Source organism: Halictus rubicundus, chromosome 15, assembly GCF_050948215.1.
Source record: "Halictus rubicundus isolate RS-2024b chromosome 15, iyHalRubi1_principal, whole genome shotgun sequence".
Lineage (NCBI taxonomy): Eukaryota > Metazoa > Arthropoda > Insecta > Hymenoptera > Halictidae > Halictus > Halictus rubicundus.
Window position 1 is genome coordinate 8,802,677 of NC_135163.1, and position 16,752 is coordinate 8,819,428.

The 16,752-nt window shown below is 38.7% G+C and overlaps 2 protein-coding genes across 9 annotated transcripts; both read left to right on the top strand.

Annotated features, from left to right (window-relative positions):
- Positions 1-60: 60 nt before the first annotated feature.
- LOC143361780 (F-box/WD repeat-containing protein 9) lies at positions 61-3,885 on the top strand. Of its 7 annotated transcripts, none has more exons than XM_076801417.1 (8): positions 61-261; positions 1,321-1,480; positions 1,883-2,037; positions 2,108-2,337; positions 2,631-2,877; positions 2,947-3,219; positions 3,353-3,514; positions 3,595-3,885. In XM_076801417.1, exons 2-7 carry the CDS (start codon positions 1,429-1,431, stop codon positions 3,509-3,511), a joined length of 1,116 nt encoding a protein of 371 aa, XP_076657532.1. In that variant the 5' UTR covers positions 61-261; positions 1,321-1,428; the 3' UTR covers positions 3,512-3,514; positions 3,595-3,885. The 7 variants fall into 7 exon arrangements, with proteins under 7 accessions (XP_076657532.1, XP_076657531.1, XP_076657528.1 ...); XM_076801416.1 differs by lacking the exon at positions 61-261 and adding an exon at positions 294-668 and having other exon boundaries at positions 3,353-3,537; positions 3,581-3,885; XM_076801413.1 differs by lacking the exon at positions 61-261 and adding an exon at positions 294-668 and having other exon boundaries at positions 3,353-3,537.
- An 883-nt stretch (positions 3,886-4,768) lies between these two features.
- On the top strand, positions 4,769-14,214 carry Tnpo (transportin 1). Of its 2 annotated transcripts, none has more exons than XM_076801203.1 (15): positions 4,769-4,948; positions 6,692-6,767; positions 6,843-7,022; positions 7,100-7,448; positions 7,534-7,735; positions 8,131-8,524; positions 8,594-8,905; positions 9,059-9,296; positions 9,375-9,664; positions 9,818-9,916; positions 10,009-10,104; positions 11,400-11,475; positions 13,167-13,341; positions 13,472-13,598; positions 13,859-14,214. In XM_076801203.1, the coding sequence occupies exons 1-14, from the start codon at positions 4,844-4,846 to the stop codon at positions 13,577-13,579; spliced, it is 2,700 nt and encodes an 899-aa protein (XP_076657318.1). In that variant the 5' UTR covers positions 4,769-4,843; the 3' UTR covers positions 13,580-13,598; positions 13,859-14,214. The 2 variants fall into 2 exon arrangements, with proteins under 2 accessions (XP_076657318.1, XP_076657319.1); XM_076801204.1 differs by having other exon boundaries at positions 13,862-14,214.
- Positions 14,215-16,752: the final 2,538 nt, after the last annotated feature.

Here is a 16,752-nt window from a genome sequence, read left to right on the forward strand (position 1 = left end):
TTTGGTTCCCGTGGACCAAAGTAAAAAATTTCTTTTTATATATATATTTTTTACATGAATATATTTGGAAAAACCCATTTGTTCATAAACACTCAGCAAAACATAACTAAGCGTCAATTTATAAAAGTAATTGATCGTGACAACCTGAAGCATCACTTTTCCTCCTGCCATAACCTAAATTACGCACTTGAGTGAAAGATATTTCATAAAGCATTGTAAAGCGAAAGATTAAACAATTTGCGATGGATCATTTAATTCAAGGTATATACTCTTTATTTTGACACCCTAATTGTTTTTACAATTATTGTATATTTAAAACGCTGTTGGCAATACTGGGCCCAACCCAGGACTGGGTTAGTCCTGAAATGTACTAAAACCAAAGAGTAGGTATCCCTACCCTTTGCTAAAACGGCGATCAGTAAGTGAGTCATGCGCTGAACGGTCAATAATAACATCGCTAAATAAAAATAACAGTTATTTCTCGTTTTCTTTTTGCTGCGCGGTGAATCACTGGATCGCTGGAGTGTCGATCGAATGATATTGTTTAGAGACGTAACAATCGGTACTGACTGTCTTCGATTAAAATGTCCGATGTGGAACAGGGCTGCTATCAAGTCATGGACGATCAAAAGAAATCCCAACTATCTTTACTGGATCTTCCAGTCGAGGTCTGCATTAATAAATTTTCTAAATACTTCCTGATACGTGCAGGTACAATTTTCTCCATAAAACAATCTCCGAGAAGTTGTCATTTCGCGCTTCAAGATGTCTCGATATTTAATATTCAAGTTCGATCGATTAACTTTCACCAATCCCAATTTTCAGCGAATTTGATAAATTCCGTTCGATCGTTAAAGTATGAAGATCGGTAAATGAACGTAAGATATTCTGTGTTTACAAACAATGGAATAACCGTCATTGTATGTAGTACGTTTTTCAAACGTTTCGAATTATTAATGTTTTCCCGAGCGATAAACGAAAAAGGTGTTTTCATAATCAATGTGTGAAGTTGAATAAACTCTGTCAGCACTGAACTGTAACGTATGCTACTAGAAAACAAGTAGAACGTTTCGAGAATTTCGTGGTATCGTCAGTGGAGCACGGTCGCCATTTTTAAATGCCTATTCTTATATATGTGGCATATTTAAACGTACAACAAAGCGCCTGTATTAAAATGTTTTTAAATAGCACTTTTTTACACGACCCTGACTCGATCGATGTATTTTTAATAAATTGTTATATAATTTCAAGTACGTGTAACTTTAAATAAATCGCTTGTTCATGTAGAGACCCATCGCTGACATAACTTTGTTGTTTCAGATATTCCTCCACATTTGCTCATTTCTAGATGCAACCACCGTGGGAGATTGTCTAAGCTTAGCGTGTAAACAATTCAATGAGATTTTGAGCGATGACTTCATATGGAAAATGAAAATCAGCCACATGTGTCCACATTCGGATTATCCAATTTTGCCTCCTGGTTAGCTTGAATTGATAGCAACTTGAGCCTTGCATGAACAACCATTCCGTAAATAAATAAACCACCATCTACTATACTAAACAATAGATCTACCCTAGCAGTTCAAGTTTCTGGGTTGTAGATCTTCCCTTCTTTGCATATACAGGATGGTTTGTTTATCTTCTCCTATTTTATCAACTACAACAATACGATTATGTCATTGTTCTAGAAATTTATTCGGTATCGGGATGGGTTCTCGAAAATTTTGGTATTCTCGAATATGTATATATAGTATAATCGAGAGACACACGATAAAGATATTAAATTGTTAAAGAGAAACGAAACACCCTGTACATAGGAATAATGTTTGCCACATGCCAATTATACTCCTAATTTAGACAGAAATGTATCATCTCTTTTCAGCTGAAGTCGATGAGCTCTATTGGAAGTTATCATGCATGGAATTAGAGAAATCAATATCATTATGGTCAGAAGAAGAGTCTATAAAAGAGTCTATGGAGAAACTATCACTTAAAGATATGCAAGCCAGCACTATTGATGCTTTGCACTTAGTACACGTGAGCATTTGTGTACGATAAACGATACAATTTGTGTACGATAAATTGCTAATAACCTTTTCGCACATAGAATGGAAGTATTTGTATATCTGGAGCAAGGGATCGATCCTTAGTGTGTTGGAAGCTTCCCAACGAAGACAATGAGAAAGAGAATGTAACACGTATAAACTTTGCTCACAACGGATGGATTTGGGACATAACGTCAGTAGACGACACGATCTATAGTTGCAGCTGGGACCAACATATTAAAGTGTGGACGCTTACTGAATCTGGTCTTGTCCCCTTCAAAACATATGAAATGTACATGAGAACTAACATGGTCACTTTCGCTGCTCTCGTTATGGAAAGGCTGAGCGAGGAAGGCATGAACTTTTGTCATTAACAAATTTCATGATAATAAACCGTTAGAGAGTTAGTATTGTAATGCTAAACTGCAGGTACTATTCCCGTAAGGTCTCTCCTTAGAGAAGAAATTCGAAACAGCTTAGCATTGTTTGCATGCTTTCATTCGCTCTGTCAGAAATCATTGTGCAAACTGCTGTATCGTCTCCGAGGCTCGTCTTTGTTTTATATAAGTAACAAATATTTTGTAGGGCCGCGGGTGCTCTGTTGTCACTAGCAATGTGTCCAGAACTGTCCCTGCTCGCTGCCGGATCGTTTTTCAAAACCGTATTGATATACGACACGAAATCAGGTTCGACTCCGATCGTAACATACGAACCGCATCGAGGAGCTGTTGTGAAAGTGGTCATGAATTCTGAGTTCATTGTATCGACTAGCGAAGATAAAACAGTGTCCGTATGGGATCTGAGAACAAGGAAAGTCATCAACAATTTTACTGTAAGAAAAAATTAGCAAGAGATCGCCTGATATCGTAGCAGCTTAATGATTCAAACGAATACGTTTCAGATCACTGAATCATTCCCTATGTGCATCTGTATGCAGAAAGACGTAATTTACGTGGGAGATAATTCCGCGAAGTTATACGTACTAGATCCAAAGAAAAATTTTGAGGTGGTCAAGAGTTATTCTACCGAGCATAAAAAGGGTATAACCGGTGTACATGTTTCACCAGGAAGTTTGATAACCACTTCCACGGATAAAACGGTTAGGATAGCTACTCCTACAGATCCTCCGCGACACCTTGCTACTCTCGAATCGAGTTATGGCGCAATAGTTAGAGTAAGTGATCAGAGAGAAATTGACACTAGGTTTACAGAACACTAAACATGACTATTTTCCATTACTTTTACGCGTCCCGTAAATCTAGTGTTAATCTGTATGAAATGTCTACAGAATTTGTTTTATTCCGTAGAGCGATTACTTAAATGGCGTCCTGGGTGTTTCTGGCACGGAGGGAATTCAAATTTGGAGACCCAAGTCACATTCTAATGCGTCCTTTGAAAGAGCAAATGGGAGTGATAATGACCGAAGTTTCGTTGGCTGTAATTCTAGTGAAAGCGATCCAGTCTGAACTGTAAGGGTCTGATATTCACATAGGTACAAACATTCACATAATGAAATAGATTCATTTAATATTTAGTATTCTTGTTACAGCAGCAGATTCTTTCAATGAAAAGTATAGGAAAATTGGAAGAATAACAATAAAATATTCATAAGACCTAAAGAACGAATTGAAATACTCCAGCCATGTACAGCAGATTTTTGGCAACGCATTGATTGCGTGTGTTGCAACGATTTCGTGATAAGGAGATTATAGTATCAGATGATACAAAAGGCTTGAGATATCTAACAAGACAAGACCAATTTAAAAACAATGTGAAGATGAGTGTACATATAAAATGAAATACCGTCTTGTAGCACCTTGTTGAATTTGTCTTGAAAAGCGCTACAATATGATGAATAAAAAAACTAACTTAAAATCTTCCCTGCTACCTCATCCATAAAAAAATATTTATACTATATCACGTTCCCGTTCATACCGAATAACTTTTGTAAAAACATTTTTCAATGTTTTTAATTATTTTTCAGCCATTTTTGTGATTATTAAATTAGATTACAATTTGTATCAAAGCAATTATGTGTATTCGTACACGAATAAAAAAATATGTACCGTATTCACTGCTATTTTGTTCCATATGTCTACAGGGTGTCCCAGTATCGGTCACAACCGTGTGGAGAGCAATTCTACATGAGAAAATAAGTCGAAAATGTGGAATGAATTTATCAATCTAGTATCATCGTCAAGAAATATTTTAAATACCATCTAACGCAAAGTTCAAACATTTCATCTTGCCTTTTAGATTGACAAAATAAAAAGATTTTATTCGCAGAAATGTTCCTGTTTACTTAAAATAGTATTCTATTCGAATTGTAGAACAAATATTCTGTAAAACAGTATTCGAAATATCTTTTTCTCAAAAAAAATTTTACCCAGCTCCGATCGCGTTAAACATTGGCCAATTGTGCAAAAGGGGTACGTGTCCAAGACATTTCAAATTTCATTCGAGCCTACGTTCGTGACCATAAGCCGATCGATGTCTCTGCCGTCGCCGGAAGTGTTCGTCTGCTAAGCCCCGAAAACATTCAATTGTCTGTCCGTATGAATTACAGGAAAACTTGGAGCGATCCCGAAATAATGCCGAATATTCGCGAAATAGCTTGGAAATATTAAACGGACGATAGAAAGGTCGATCGGGCGAAAATTAACGAAGGTATCCAGGTGTCGTTAGCCGGTATTCCAATGCTTTCGTGGCGCGGTGGTGGGGGTAGCCGTGGGGAGTTTCCGTTTATCTGCGAGGTCAGAGAAGGCTGGCTGCGTTCAGTGGTGCTGTTGAAAAACACAATGAAAATGGCGTGGCAACCGCAAGAGGAAGGACTTCGACAAATCTTGACGCTCCTGAAGGAGTCCCAGAGCCCGGACACGGCTACTCAACGGGCTGTGCAACAAGTATCCTTTTTCGTTCGAGTCGAATTCGTTCGAAGCTGTGAGAAATACGTCTGTGAAGCTCGTTCCCGGTGAGTACACCCGCGACGCGGTAACACACAAGTGAAGCGGGTAGATAGGTCGATCGAGGGGCGTGCTTTTCACCGTGGAACCTCGTCATTTCGACAAAGTTGCTCATTCAATTTCATGGGGAAATTAATAAATCCGCGTTAGGAATCGTCTCAAGGCTACCGAGCCGTTCCACGAAAGCCCAGGGCACGGAAACGTTCGGCGCGCTTTTGCGCAGCCTGTCACGGACCCTCTTTTTTTTGTCGTCCACGATTCGATTGAAAAGCTGTTAGGACGTCGTTCCACGACAAACGTGAATTTCGCCAATTTTTCTTCGCGGGTTAGAATCGCCGAGGCTCCCGTGCATTTTCGCGACTCCTTATCGTTCGCCACTGATAGGCACGGTGGGAAAAGACCGACAGAAAGTTCGTAGCTTTTTCTCGAATAACACGTGAGCTGTGGCTCAAGCGCCAAGAAATACACTACCGTCCATAAGTATCCGGACACCTAGCGCATTCGAATGAACTGGATATCAACGGTGCGACAATCGAATCGCTCTTAAACGGTGTTAACGTCGATCGGAACGATCCTTTATCGTCGTTGCGACAGGTTTCCCGATAGTTTCGACTGAAATTCACTCGAATTTCTCCCCCCCCCCCGAACAGCTGGTTTTTTCAGACCTCGGGACAGAATTTGGTCCTCGCATTTTAGTGTCTGAACTCGTCACGCAATTTCAAACTGCACTTGGACTCGATGTTTATCGATTCGGAAGTTTTCGTTTAACATTATCTTATCGATGTTAAGAAATATTGCCTGCATCGGAGTTCCGACGTGATAAACTGTTAGACGTAACTGTAGCTGTTTGATTTTCCGGTGATATTCGGAAACATGTGAGTGTTCCGAGTAACTTTTGGACGTTAGTGTATATATACGAACGATAACCGTGATCGCTGTCGCGGCCCGTGTCCGAAATGCCGTTAACGTTCACGTCGAGTTTGTTTTTCTTGACGCCTGTAATCGATAAATTTTGCGTATAGTCGCGGCCATAATGTTAATTAAACTGGCTCGCAAACATACTCGGATCAGAGCATGTTTCCCGCAAACTACAGCTGCTACGAGAATGTACAGTTAGGACAACTTGAATTTTTTTCTACCTTCTCTCTCTCTCTCTCTCTCTCTCTCTCTCTCTCTCTCTCTCTCGCTCTCGCTCTCGCTCTCGCTCTCCTTTTATATTTGTACATACGATATCGTCGCGCGCGACGAGCCTCGTGTTTATGTCTGTGGTTGTGAGGCGGAACTACACAAGTCACATGTTTTTATTTTGTAGCAATAACCGTTCAATATTTTAAACATCAATTTGTTATGATCATCGTTTTGTCCGAGAACACATATTTTTTCCAATTATTTACTTAAGTTGTTCCAATATGATTACAATGTATACTTTCTAACATTAATACGCAATGGCATTAATCATTGGAACTTTAACGACACAAGAACCTGTATCAACTTTTTTTCTGCCCACTATATTGTATATTAATACATTTTTTATGTTCATTACATAATAGCAAAAGTTACTACAGATAATTGTAGCTGTTATATAAATGTAGGATTTTTTTCTTTTTGTAAAGCGTGTAAGCTGTAATTAAGCTTTGCGTGAGCGGTGTATCTGATGTTTTTTCCTTAACGACTCTTTTTTAGAAATTGGAGGAATTAAATAAATTTCCAGATTTCAACAACTATCTTATTTTTGTTTTAACAAAGCTTACGTCAGAGGGTATGTATTTTAAGTGGGAACTTGTAACGATAACCGATGCGTTGATCATTTTCTAATTGTTCTCTGTATTTCAAGATGAACCCACGAGGTCTCTTAGCGGACTGATATTGAAAAATAACGTTAAAGCTCATTTCGATAAGTTTTTACCTGAAGTTACAAATTTTATCAAGCAAGAATGTCTGTCGGCTGTTGGAGACCCGTCACCTTTGATCCGTGCGACTGTTGGTATTTTAATAACTACCGTTGCATCCAGAGGTATGTATTTTGAAAAATTTTAAGATACCAGATCTACAAATATTCAGGATATTAATTTGAGTTTCATTGTGGAACAGGTGAATTGACAACATGGCCGGAGCTCCTGCCAGCACTTTGTCAAATGTTGGATTCACAAGATTTAAATGTTTGTGAAGGTGCATTTGGTGCTCTTCAAAAGATTTGTGAAGATTCTGCAGAAATCTTAGACTCAGATGCACTTAATCGACCTTTAAATATTTTGATCCCAAAGTTCCTGCAATTTTTCAGACATTCAAGCCCTAAAATTAGATCACACGCTATTGCCTGTGTTAATCAATTCATTATTAATCGCACACAGGCTCTTATGATGCACATAGATAGCTTCCTGGAGAATCTCTTCCATTTAGCTAATGACGATGATCCCGAAGTCAGAAAAAATGTTTGCAGGTACCGTTACACGTCTCTTTATCTGTAAAATTGTTTGTAAAGTGATTGTTGGTTGTAATTTCGTATCACCTATTATTTATTGCAGAGCTTTGGTCATGTTGCTTGAAGTTCGAATGGATAGATTAATACCAAATATGCACAATATAATAGAATATATGCTCATGAGGACTCAGGATCCGGACGAAGGTGTTGCTTTAGAAGCTTGTGAATTTTGGCTTTCCTTAGCAGAGCAACGGATTTGTAAAGGCGCACTTGCACCACATTTAACTAATTTAGTACCTATATTAGTAAGTGTTCAGTACAAAAGAAACAGCATTAGAATTACGGATCGAAAGAGTTATAGAACTTAACCTCTTAGTTACGACAAGACTAAATTCGGGGCGTGCAAAAACGACATCAATCCGAAATTGGTGTAGGATGCATTTCGGTTCACGTCGTTGAATAAGTTCTGATATTTTCAAATATTTTAATTTAAACAATTTGAATAATATAATAGGTAAGCCATTATAGTGGCGTATCGTAGCTAAGAGGTTAAAGAAGTTCACAGGGATAGATATTTTCTTAATTGAAACATACAAGTTCGAATTGATTTTTCTTTAAACACAAAAGATGACTTTACTTCGATCTCTGGGTGAAACGTGTAGCAATCTGTTTGTCTAAATCAGTGAATGCGTTCTTGCAGGTAAGAGGTATGAAATACTCTGAAATTGACATAATACTCCTGAAAGGAGACGTGGAGGAGGACGAAATGATTCCGGACAGGGAGGAAGATATCAGACCAAGATTTCACAAATCGAAAACACATCATTCACACCATGCCAGCATGACTAAACACGGAGAGGAGAACGGTGGTTGTGACGACGAAGATATAGACGCCGAAGACGGATGTGACGACGATTCAACGCTTAGTGATTGGAATTTGAGGAAATGTTCGGCCGCCGCGCTGGACATGTTAGCGAATGTATTCAGAGAAGAGCTGTTACCGGTTCTAATACCAATTTTGAAGGAAACTCTGTTCCATCAGGATTGGGAGATCAAAGAGTCTGGAATATTAGCACTGGGAGCTATCGCTGAAGGTAAGTGTTCACAAAATAGTTTGACGTTCGTTCCGATTTCTAATCCAATTGTACAATTGTCTGTTGCAGGTTGTATGGCTGGAATGATCCCACACTTATCCGAATTAATTCCATATTTAATTAATTGCTTGAGTGACAAAAAGGCACTTGTGCGTGCTATTACATGTTGGACACTTAGCCGTTACGCGCATTGGGTTTGCGCACAGCCGCACGACACACATTTGAAGCCTTTAATGACTGAATTACTGAAAAGAGTACTTGATGGCAATAAACGTGTTCAAGAAGCAGCGTGTTCTGCTTTTGCAACATTGGAGGAGGAAGCATGCACGGAATTAGTCCCGTACCTTGGATTTATTCTTGAAACGCTTGTTTTTGCTTTCGGTAAGCATGCCATTGCAAATATGAGCCGGTGATTATGAAATTCTATAATATAAGAAGATTTTCTTTTTTACTTACACCACTTTCATAATTACCGGCATATATATGTGTCATCAGAACTTCGATCTCATTGATAACTCCGATTCTGATTTTCAGGTAAATATCAGCATAAAAATCTTTTAATATTGTACGACGCGATTGGTACGCTTGCCGATTCAGTGGGACACCATCTTAACAAACCGGATTACATTAACCTTCTCATGCCGCCGCTAATTAACAAGTGGAATGTCTTGAAAGACGAAGACAAGGATCTCTTCCCATTGTTAGAATGTCTTTCGTCGATCGCGACCGCGTTGCGATCAGGTTTTCTTCCGTATTGCGAGCCAGTGTATAGGTGAGTTTCCTCAGTGGATATTCGGAATTCGTATCTCGAGAGTATTCGAAACGCTTATGTGCATTTGTTTTTCGATAGGCGATGTGTATCCCTCGTAGAGCAGACGCTAAATCAACACATAGCAAGTACCCAGAGTCCAGAACAGTTTGAGGCGCCTGACAAAGATTTTATGATTGTTGCATTAGACCTTCTTAGTGGCTTGGCAGAAGGTTTGGATGGTCACATGGAACGCTTAGTAATGAACAGCAATGTAATGCAACTGTTGTATCAGTGTATGCAAGATGCTATGCCTGAGGTTAGACAGAGTAGCTTCGCCTTGCTAGGAGATCTAACAAAAGTCTGCTCCCAACATGTTCTCCCATGTATACGTGAGTACTATGCAATCATTTGCTCGCCTGTTTGTATTTAACAACGGAACATGTTCCAGTTATTGTTAATCCGACACCCGAGTCGTAAAAGCTCTATTTGTAATGGCTTTGTAAATCGTGGGTTGAACTAACTTCAGCTTTCCCTTATTGCAGCGGAATTTATGCCTATACTGGGACAGAACTTGAATCCAGAATTTATATCAGTATGTAACAATGCGACGTGGGCTATCGGCGAAATAGCTATTAAACTCGGTAATTATCGCATGAAATATTTCTTGAAATACTTAAAAATGGAGCTTCACTTCATAACATTAATATATTTGGCGTTTTCGTTTTGTTCTTAGGATCTGACACAAGTGCATATATCCCATTAATATTGTCTCAGCTAATCGACATAATCAATAGACCAAATACGCCAAAAACACTGTTAGAAAATACGGGTGAGTATTTTGTACTATATTTCCGAAACGTATAGTCTCTTTTACACAGCATAGCATATGGAGCATACTTTTAAATGGTAGGGGGTAATGAGTAGCGAACTTTCATTTTTTGAGTAATGCAATAACATCGACTACGTTAATTACTGTTCACCCATATATCAGTAGAAGTAAAGTACCTTTTCTTAGAAGTATGCTCTGCACATGAGGGGAAACTTTTCATTTGTGGCATCATGTTTTTATGCTCGTTATGTCGCGGTCTATCACGCAAGTAAAAAGTGAAACGTGTACAAGATCATAGTCACGAATGTGATTCTCTAGGCTAAACAGTAACTTGTTCTCTTTCCCAATGAGAAGTCTCCCAAAAAGTATATGAACAAAAGAAAAGTCCTCACGTTAGATTCAGCATTCGGTGGCATTTTTTAAGTTTAGGTGCATTTTCTTGTAAATGAATTATTATTGAAGGTAATGACCACACAGATTGACGACTTCGGGTGGTTCTTCACATGGCCACGCTTGCACGTTTTATCAGCGGGTTAAATAATTAGTATCTGTACATTGGACCTAATTTAGTGGTGTGCGATTGCCTGCAGGCTTTATATGGCTGTTACTGCCATGAAAACGTACTGCGAATTCAGTATTATACTATTTGCTTGCATCTATAAGCCCCAAATATTGTTTCGACCAGTGTTATATTTAAATTGGCCTAAAACTCACGACCAAAAATTTTAGTTTATGTTTCTTGGTTGTTCTTGTTTGTATTGATATATTATATATATATATACATACGTATACAGGGTAGCCCCGGGATTGGTGGTACAATCTGTAAAAGTGTGAATTCACATGAAAAAATAAGTGATAACGATAAGTAGTACTTACTTTTTATGCAGATTCACTGCTTTCCAGGTTGCACCGTTAACTTGGGGGCATCCTGTTTACGTATATTGGTAGAGATATCATACTCATGTCAGTTTTTTATCGAATCATGGGCTCGCACGCTGCTATCTAATTTTTATTATTGTTTCAGCAGCTATAATAGCACGGTATTGCCTATGTTCATTGTCGGTATCTCATATGTTTCTCACCTCTGTTCCCACTGTCTCTATTGATTGTTAATATTAAATTGATTATTATTGATTAAATGATTGATTACAAGTTAATTGAAAGTTTCTAAAACGACAACATGTTCGCCTGAGTTGATATCGTTGGTTCGCTATCAGTTTGTCTTATTGTTTGTGTTTCCGGTCACTTCACTACACTTCACTTGTCTACTTACCGAAATGAAAATGAAACCGTAGCCATAACGATCGGTCGCCTAGGTTATGTGTGTCCCCACGACGTCGCCCCCATGTTACAGGAGTTTGTTCGACAGTGGTGTGTAAATTTCTTTATTATTATATTCTATTAATTATTATATTACCTTCTATTTTTATTAGCACTTTATTATTATATATTTATCCCGATTATTCAGTACATTGCATCAGGGGCTGCTAAGAACTTTTGCGCAAGAATACAATCGTAGCAATGGTCGCCTATTGCAAATCGAGTCCATAATGAGTTTTTCCATTCTTTTTCTTCTTTTTTTTTTCTTGTCAACGAAGATCAAGAGAATAGACTTTCGATGACTATGACGCGGGCCCGACTAAACTTGCCCAATGGTTTTTGCAGTACTTCGAAAGGGTTTTACATTAAATTGTTTATGCTGTACGCAGGGTGCACCCTCTAATGTTCATCCCCATTTTCCAGGTACTTTCGATAATCGACAATGTTTAATGTTTTCAACAAAAGTTATACAGTCAACCTTCGGTCCGCTGGGGGTTTTTTAAAAATTTCCCAGAAAATTGATTCTTCAATAAAAAAGTCAAGGTCATCTTGATGAAAATACAAGTATCATTAAACAAGATTAAGATCACTTTGAAAATATGGTGGTATCACTTATAGATTCAAGGTCACCTTGAAAATATATCAAGATAATCTTGACAATGTATGGAAACAATTTCCTGAGAATTTTTTAAATCCAAGTGCGTAGCAGATCGAAGGCTACTTAATTTTTGTTCTAAATATTTTTTTCGACAGATTATTGCAAATACCGGAAACATGGTTGGTTAATGTTAGAGGATATAGCCTGTAATTACCTTCATTTACCACCGTGCAAGTATGTTATGGGCTCTTTTAATTATGCAGTTTGAGAGACCAGGGTAGGTTTACATTTGTCACTTTTAGGTCTGTGTACTATTTTTCGCCTATGTATTATTGCCTTGCATCGAAAACTAGAAACGTATTTTTCTCTTTTTTTTTTCTCCACATACTTTCACTGTGTATAGGTAGTTTCAGTCAGAAGCGTCCTTTTGCATGTTAAGAATAACACAGTATTAATATTAATCAGATGTACACCTTCTCTTAGCTACGATTCTTGCTGCGATCGTATATATATACATATAACTATCGCAAATACCTGTTATTTTTTTTTTGCTGCAAATCCAAAAGAGGTCGAAAACGACAAAAAAAAAAGAGATGTCAAATGTAAACCAAACCTTACAGAGATCGTGCAATTGTGTACGATGCCAGTCGTATCGTTCCAATGCAAATAATGTGGAGCGTATAGTGAGGCTTTATTGAAAGACGTTTAATATTAGTACTGTTCACAAATTGTCTCTAATGTTCATTTATTTTCTTGAATTTAGTTCACTCTTTAAAGAAACGACAACGTAGGAAGCAAATACAGGACTGGCCTCAATAAAGCCAAGTTTTGCCTCGTTAAATGTTAATTATAAGAATCTATTTCTGTATAACTTGTGGGAATGGATATTATACGAAGTGACTAGTTGTCATTTTTACTGTAATCACATTCTTACGGATGTAACCGATTATACCGAACAGGAAGGAGGTACATTCATGATTGTGCTCACTGTTTTATAGAAATTTCGAACGTTTAAAGATCTCAAAAGTGTTGTACTGAATATTATAGAAAATGTATATATCATTTTATTCAGTTGGTAATGAGTGTACCTTCTACCTCAAGCATAAGCGTCAGAACTATATAATGTGTACAAACATTCTGTCAGGTGCACTTCCCTGCGGAGCATAAGAGACAATGAAGAGAAGGACTCGGCATTCCGAGGTATGTGTCAGATGATTACGGTGAACCCTGGAGGAGTTGTGCAAGACTTCGTCTTCTTCTGCGATGCTGTCGCGTCTTGGGTCACGCCAAGAGACGATCTTAAAGACATGTTCCAGAAGGTATATTAATTACACATTACTGTATACATTAATTTTTATTTTTATATATTTCTTGCGTAAAACAATTCTATAGTTGTAGCTTTACTCTAGTGTAGCTCTACTCTAAAATTAATACTGTTTCTTCCATCAGATACTACATGGATTCAAAAACCAGGTTGGTGCGGAGAATTGGAAACGATTCTTAGATCAATTCCCACCACAGCTCAGTGAACGACTCCATAGTATGTATGGTGTCTGAGCAGCCCTCCCTAATTGCGGTAAGTTGACTTGAGGATGTTAGCAGTATTGGAAAGACATGAAAAATATGAAATTTTGGAGATTCGTTCGGTACTGTAACGATGTCGGTATAGTCTTTTTCGTATTTTAATCATTTTAAGCTTTTTAGCATGTTTTACTGACCAAATATTTTGGGGCGAAGACGTATCACCAAAATCTCCTAATTTTCTGTACTTCCGAGTTTGGTTGTTCGTTTAGAGGTCAAATCGGAGGATAACACGAAGTTATATGTCTCTTTCAGAAGGCCGCTTAACGGGGCAGGCCGAACGGGGTTGGGCGGGAAACAGAACTATGGGTGGACAGGGTGGGTGGGTGAAACCACGGCCTCTTCTCATCAACATCGTTGTCGTTACCGTGTTATGGTCATCGTTAGGCTCTCGGGGGAACTAATACGCGCGTCATTAGCTGTGCAGCCGGCAAGCTATACAAGCGGGGACACAAAAAACAGAAAAACCACGAAAAAACAATATCGAAGCAAAGGATGGTACGAGGGAAACCAACAACAGGAACATCGGTGAAAAGTAAAACAGGGAAACGCGAAAATATCTACATATGAGAACGACAAAGTAACGTGATGGGCCGAATCGTAACGCGTGGGTGGGCGGGTAGGGAGGGGGGCGGGCGGGAGGGAGGGAAGGGAGGGAGGAATTGTGTTGGGGTCACCGACCACTTTAATGTGAAGGTATCGTAACTGCAACGCAGAGCCGCGATTAAATGAAAACAAAATGATACCTTAAAGTAGTAAAACCTACACACTGTACACTCCGTTTCCATTAGCGCTGTGTAACACTGGTTAAAAGTGTTTGATTCTCGCGTATCGAAACGTGACAAAGAAGACGAGGAGGATGTAGAAGAAGCTGGCGTTCGTCGACGCTTGAAGGCCAGCTCGTTTAGCGCGACACACCATCCCGACACTTCCTGCTCGATACGTGAACAGGAAGACGCGCCATAGAAACAAAAGAATAAAACAAAAGGGATTAATGAAAAAGCTAATATCGATAAAAACAAAGGGAAGAGAGAATAGAGAACGGAAAAAAGAAAGAAAGAAATCAAACAAGCATATAGATCTCACGTTATAGAGGTTGCTAAACTGCTGTGATCAAAGAAATTTCTATTGATAATATATAGTGTATCGATGATTTGTTCGAAAGAGAGAGAGAGAGAAAGAAGGTGCAAAGAGGGCACCTCTACCAATAAAATACGTTTGCGTAGAGCTATTAGAAGGGACAAAGAATAGGCTACTTATTTGATAGAGCTACCGAGATAGAGAGTATGTTATTAGAAATTTCATAGTGTACAGAAGGTTTTTGAGAATATTGTATTTTTATACGTTGAGGAACACACGCATACAGACGCAGAGAGACAGACACACGAGTCGAGTACAATGAAAACGCAGAAAAAGTGCCATTCCGTTCGGGTTAACGAACCAAAATTACCATTTTTTTTGTTTCTTCGTTCTTTTTTTTTTTTTAAATATATCTTTCTTCTGCTTGCTTTCGCGAACTTCTCCTTCTTCTCTACGATGCGCGCGCTGACATTGTGATATTAGGTTACACGGCAGAGGTCCGCTTTGTCGTTATTTTTTCGTGTATCCGCGGAACATGAGTATTTCAAATACATTGTTTAATATATACGTACATATCGAGCGTATATGTATATATATATTACTGTTATTAATATTAATGTATATCAGAGGATTACGGTGTTTTTAACTGACAGACCATTCTTTTTTGTGATTATTATATCGCCCCCCCATCCCCTCTCATTTTTGTTAAAGATATTAAATTAGGATCATGTTAGCATTATTAGTGTAAATAGATAATGAACGAGTTTTTTTTTTTAGAGCGGACAATTTTGTTATCTACACCGAGAGCTGTATAGAGTTAAACGTGTCAAATTCGCTTTGGTACCGTCTCTTCGGGTTTAATTGTTGTTTAACGAGCCGAGGAAAACATTGTTGTAGAACTCTACGACTTTCCAGGGACGAAAATGAAAACGAGAGAACAAACGACCGATTCATCACAGAGTTTTCGAATCTATGACGTGAAATCTATTGCAACCGGTGGGGGAGAGAAAGAGAAAGGAGATGACGAGAGACCGGATTAATAGCCACGAGTTTCTTTCTGCTGAACAAAAAAAAACGATCGTCTCCCTCGCGAAAAGATAAATTGCCTCGTCTCGGGCTGCTCTCCTTTGTGTTCGAAAATCCCGGGCGCAGACTGTTGGTCATTCCAGTCCGTCTTTTCATTTCTCTGGGCCAGTTCGAAAGGCGTGCACTAATTAATTATAACGAAGATTGCGCTTCCGGTATTTTCCAAGACAACGAGAACGATCGGAGATGTGCGCGAAAAAGGGAAACAAAGGGAGAGATACGGAGGAAGCGAAGAAAACGAGAAAAACAAAAAAAAAAAAGAAAATAACGAAAAACAACATCTCGAAATCGTGAAATAAAATGTATTATGTATCGCGACCGCGAAAGCATTGTAAAAGTCGGCGAGATATGATTTCTAGAAACTCCTTCGACGTATCAAGCTGTACTCATTTCTTTTTAAGTTACGTTCTGCTCACATTTGTTTCGCGAATGTGTCGAATTGACCGTGAGGAATAACAAGCTCTCGATGGCCAGAGCCCGTCAGAGTTCATGCTGAGGAAACGTCGTTTAAGTCACTGTTGTCAATCAAACTTTGAAGTTTATTAATAAACGGAAGAGCTGGCGGGATGAGCTAGCGCGGGCGAGATACGGAAACGAAGAAAAGACACAAAGCACAGAGATGAAAGCGTTGATTTCAGCAAACAAATGACGATGCTGGATCTATCGATCAATCGGAGAACAGCTCTCCTGCCGATCAAGGATCGAGCATTGTCCTAACGAGAATATTTCTGTTCAACGCGAAAATAGAGAAAGAGAGATAAGAGAGACGAAGCACGCGTGTAATTAGCGTACTAAATAGTTTGTTGTTCTTTCCCGTGGCGCGAAAAGGAAATTTGTCGAACCGTGCGCAGAGAACAGAAAAACAGGAAAAGGAAAACACGGTGTTCGTGGCCGCTCCTTGACTCGATCCATGCTTGTCAATTGGCAACGATTCATTGCCATTACTTTTAAAAATCCCAATACTTTGGTCCTTTCCTTGCCCT

Coding starts and splice junctions, on each gene's coding strand:
- Tnpo (XM_076801203.1), top strand. CDS start 4,844: ATGAAAATGGCGTGGCAACCGCAAGAGGAAGGACTTCGACAAATCTTG. Junction 7,449..7,533: donor GTCAGAAAAAATGTTTGCAG/GTACCGTTACAC, acceptor TATTTATTGCAG/AGCTTTGGTCATGTTGCTTG. Junction 11,476..13,166: donor CAGGAGTTTGTTCGACAGTG/GTGTGTAAATTT, acceptor ACATTCTGTCAG/GTGCACTTCCCTGCGGAGCA.
- LOC143361780 (XM_076801416.1), top strand. CDS start 585: ATGTCCGATGTGGAACAGGGCTGCTATCAAGTCATGGACGATCAAAAG. Junction 2,038..2,107: donor ATGCTTTGCACTTAGTACAC/GTGAGCATTTGT, acceptor TTTCGCACATAG/AATGGAAGTATTTGTATATC. Junction 2,878..2,946: donor AAGTCATCAACAATTTTACT/GTAAGAAAAAAT, acceptor AATACGTTTCAG/ATCACTGAATCATTCCCTAT.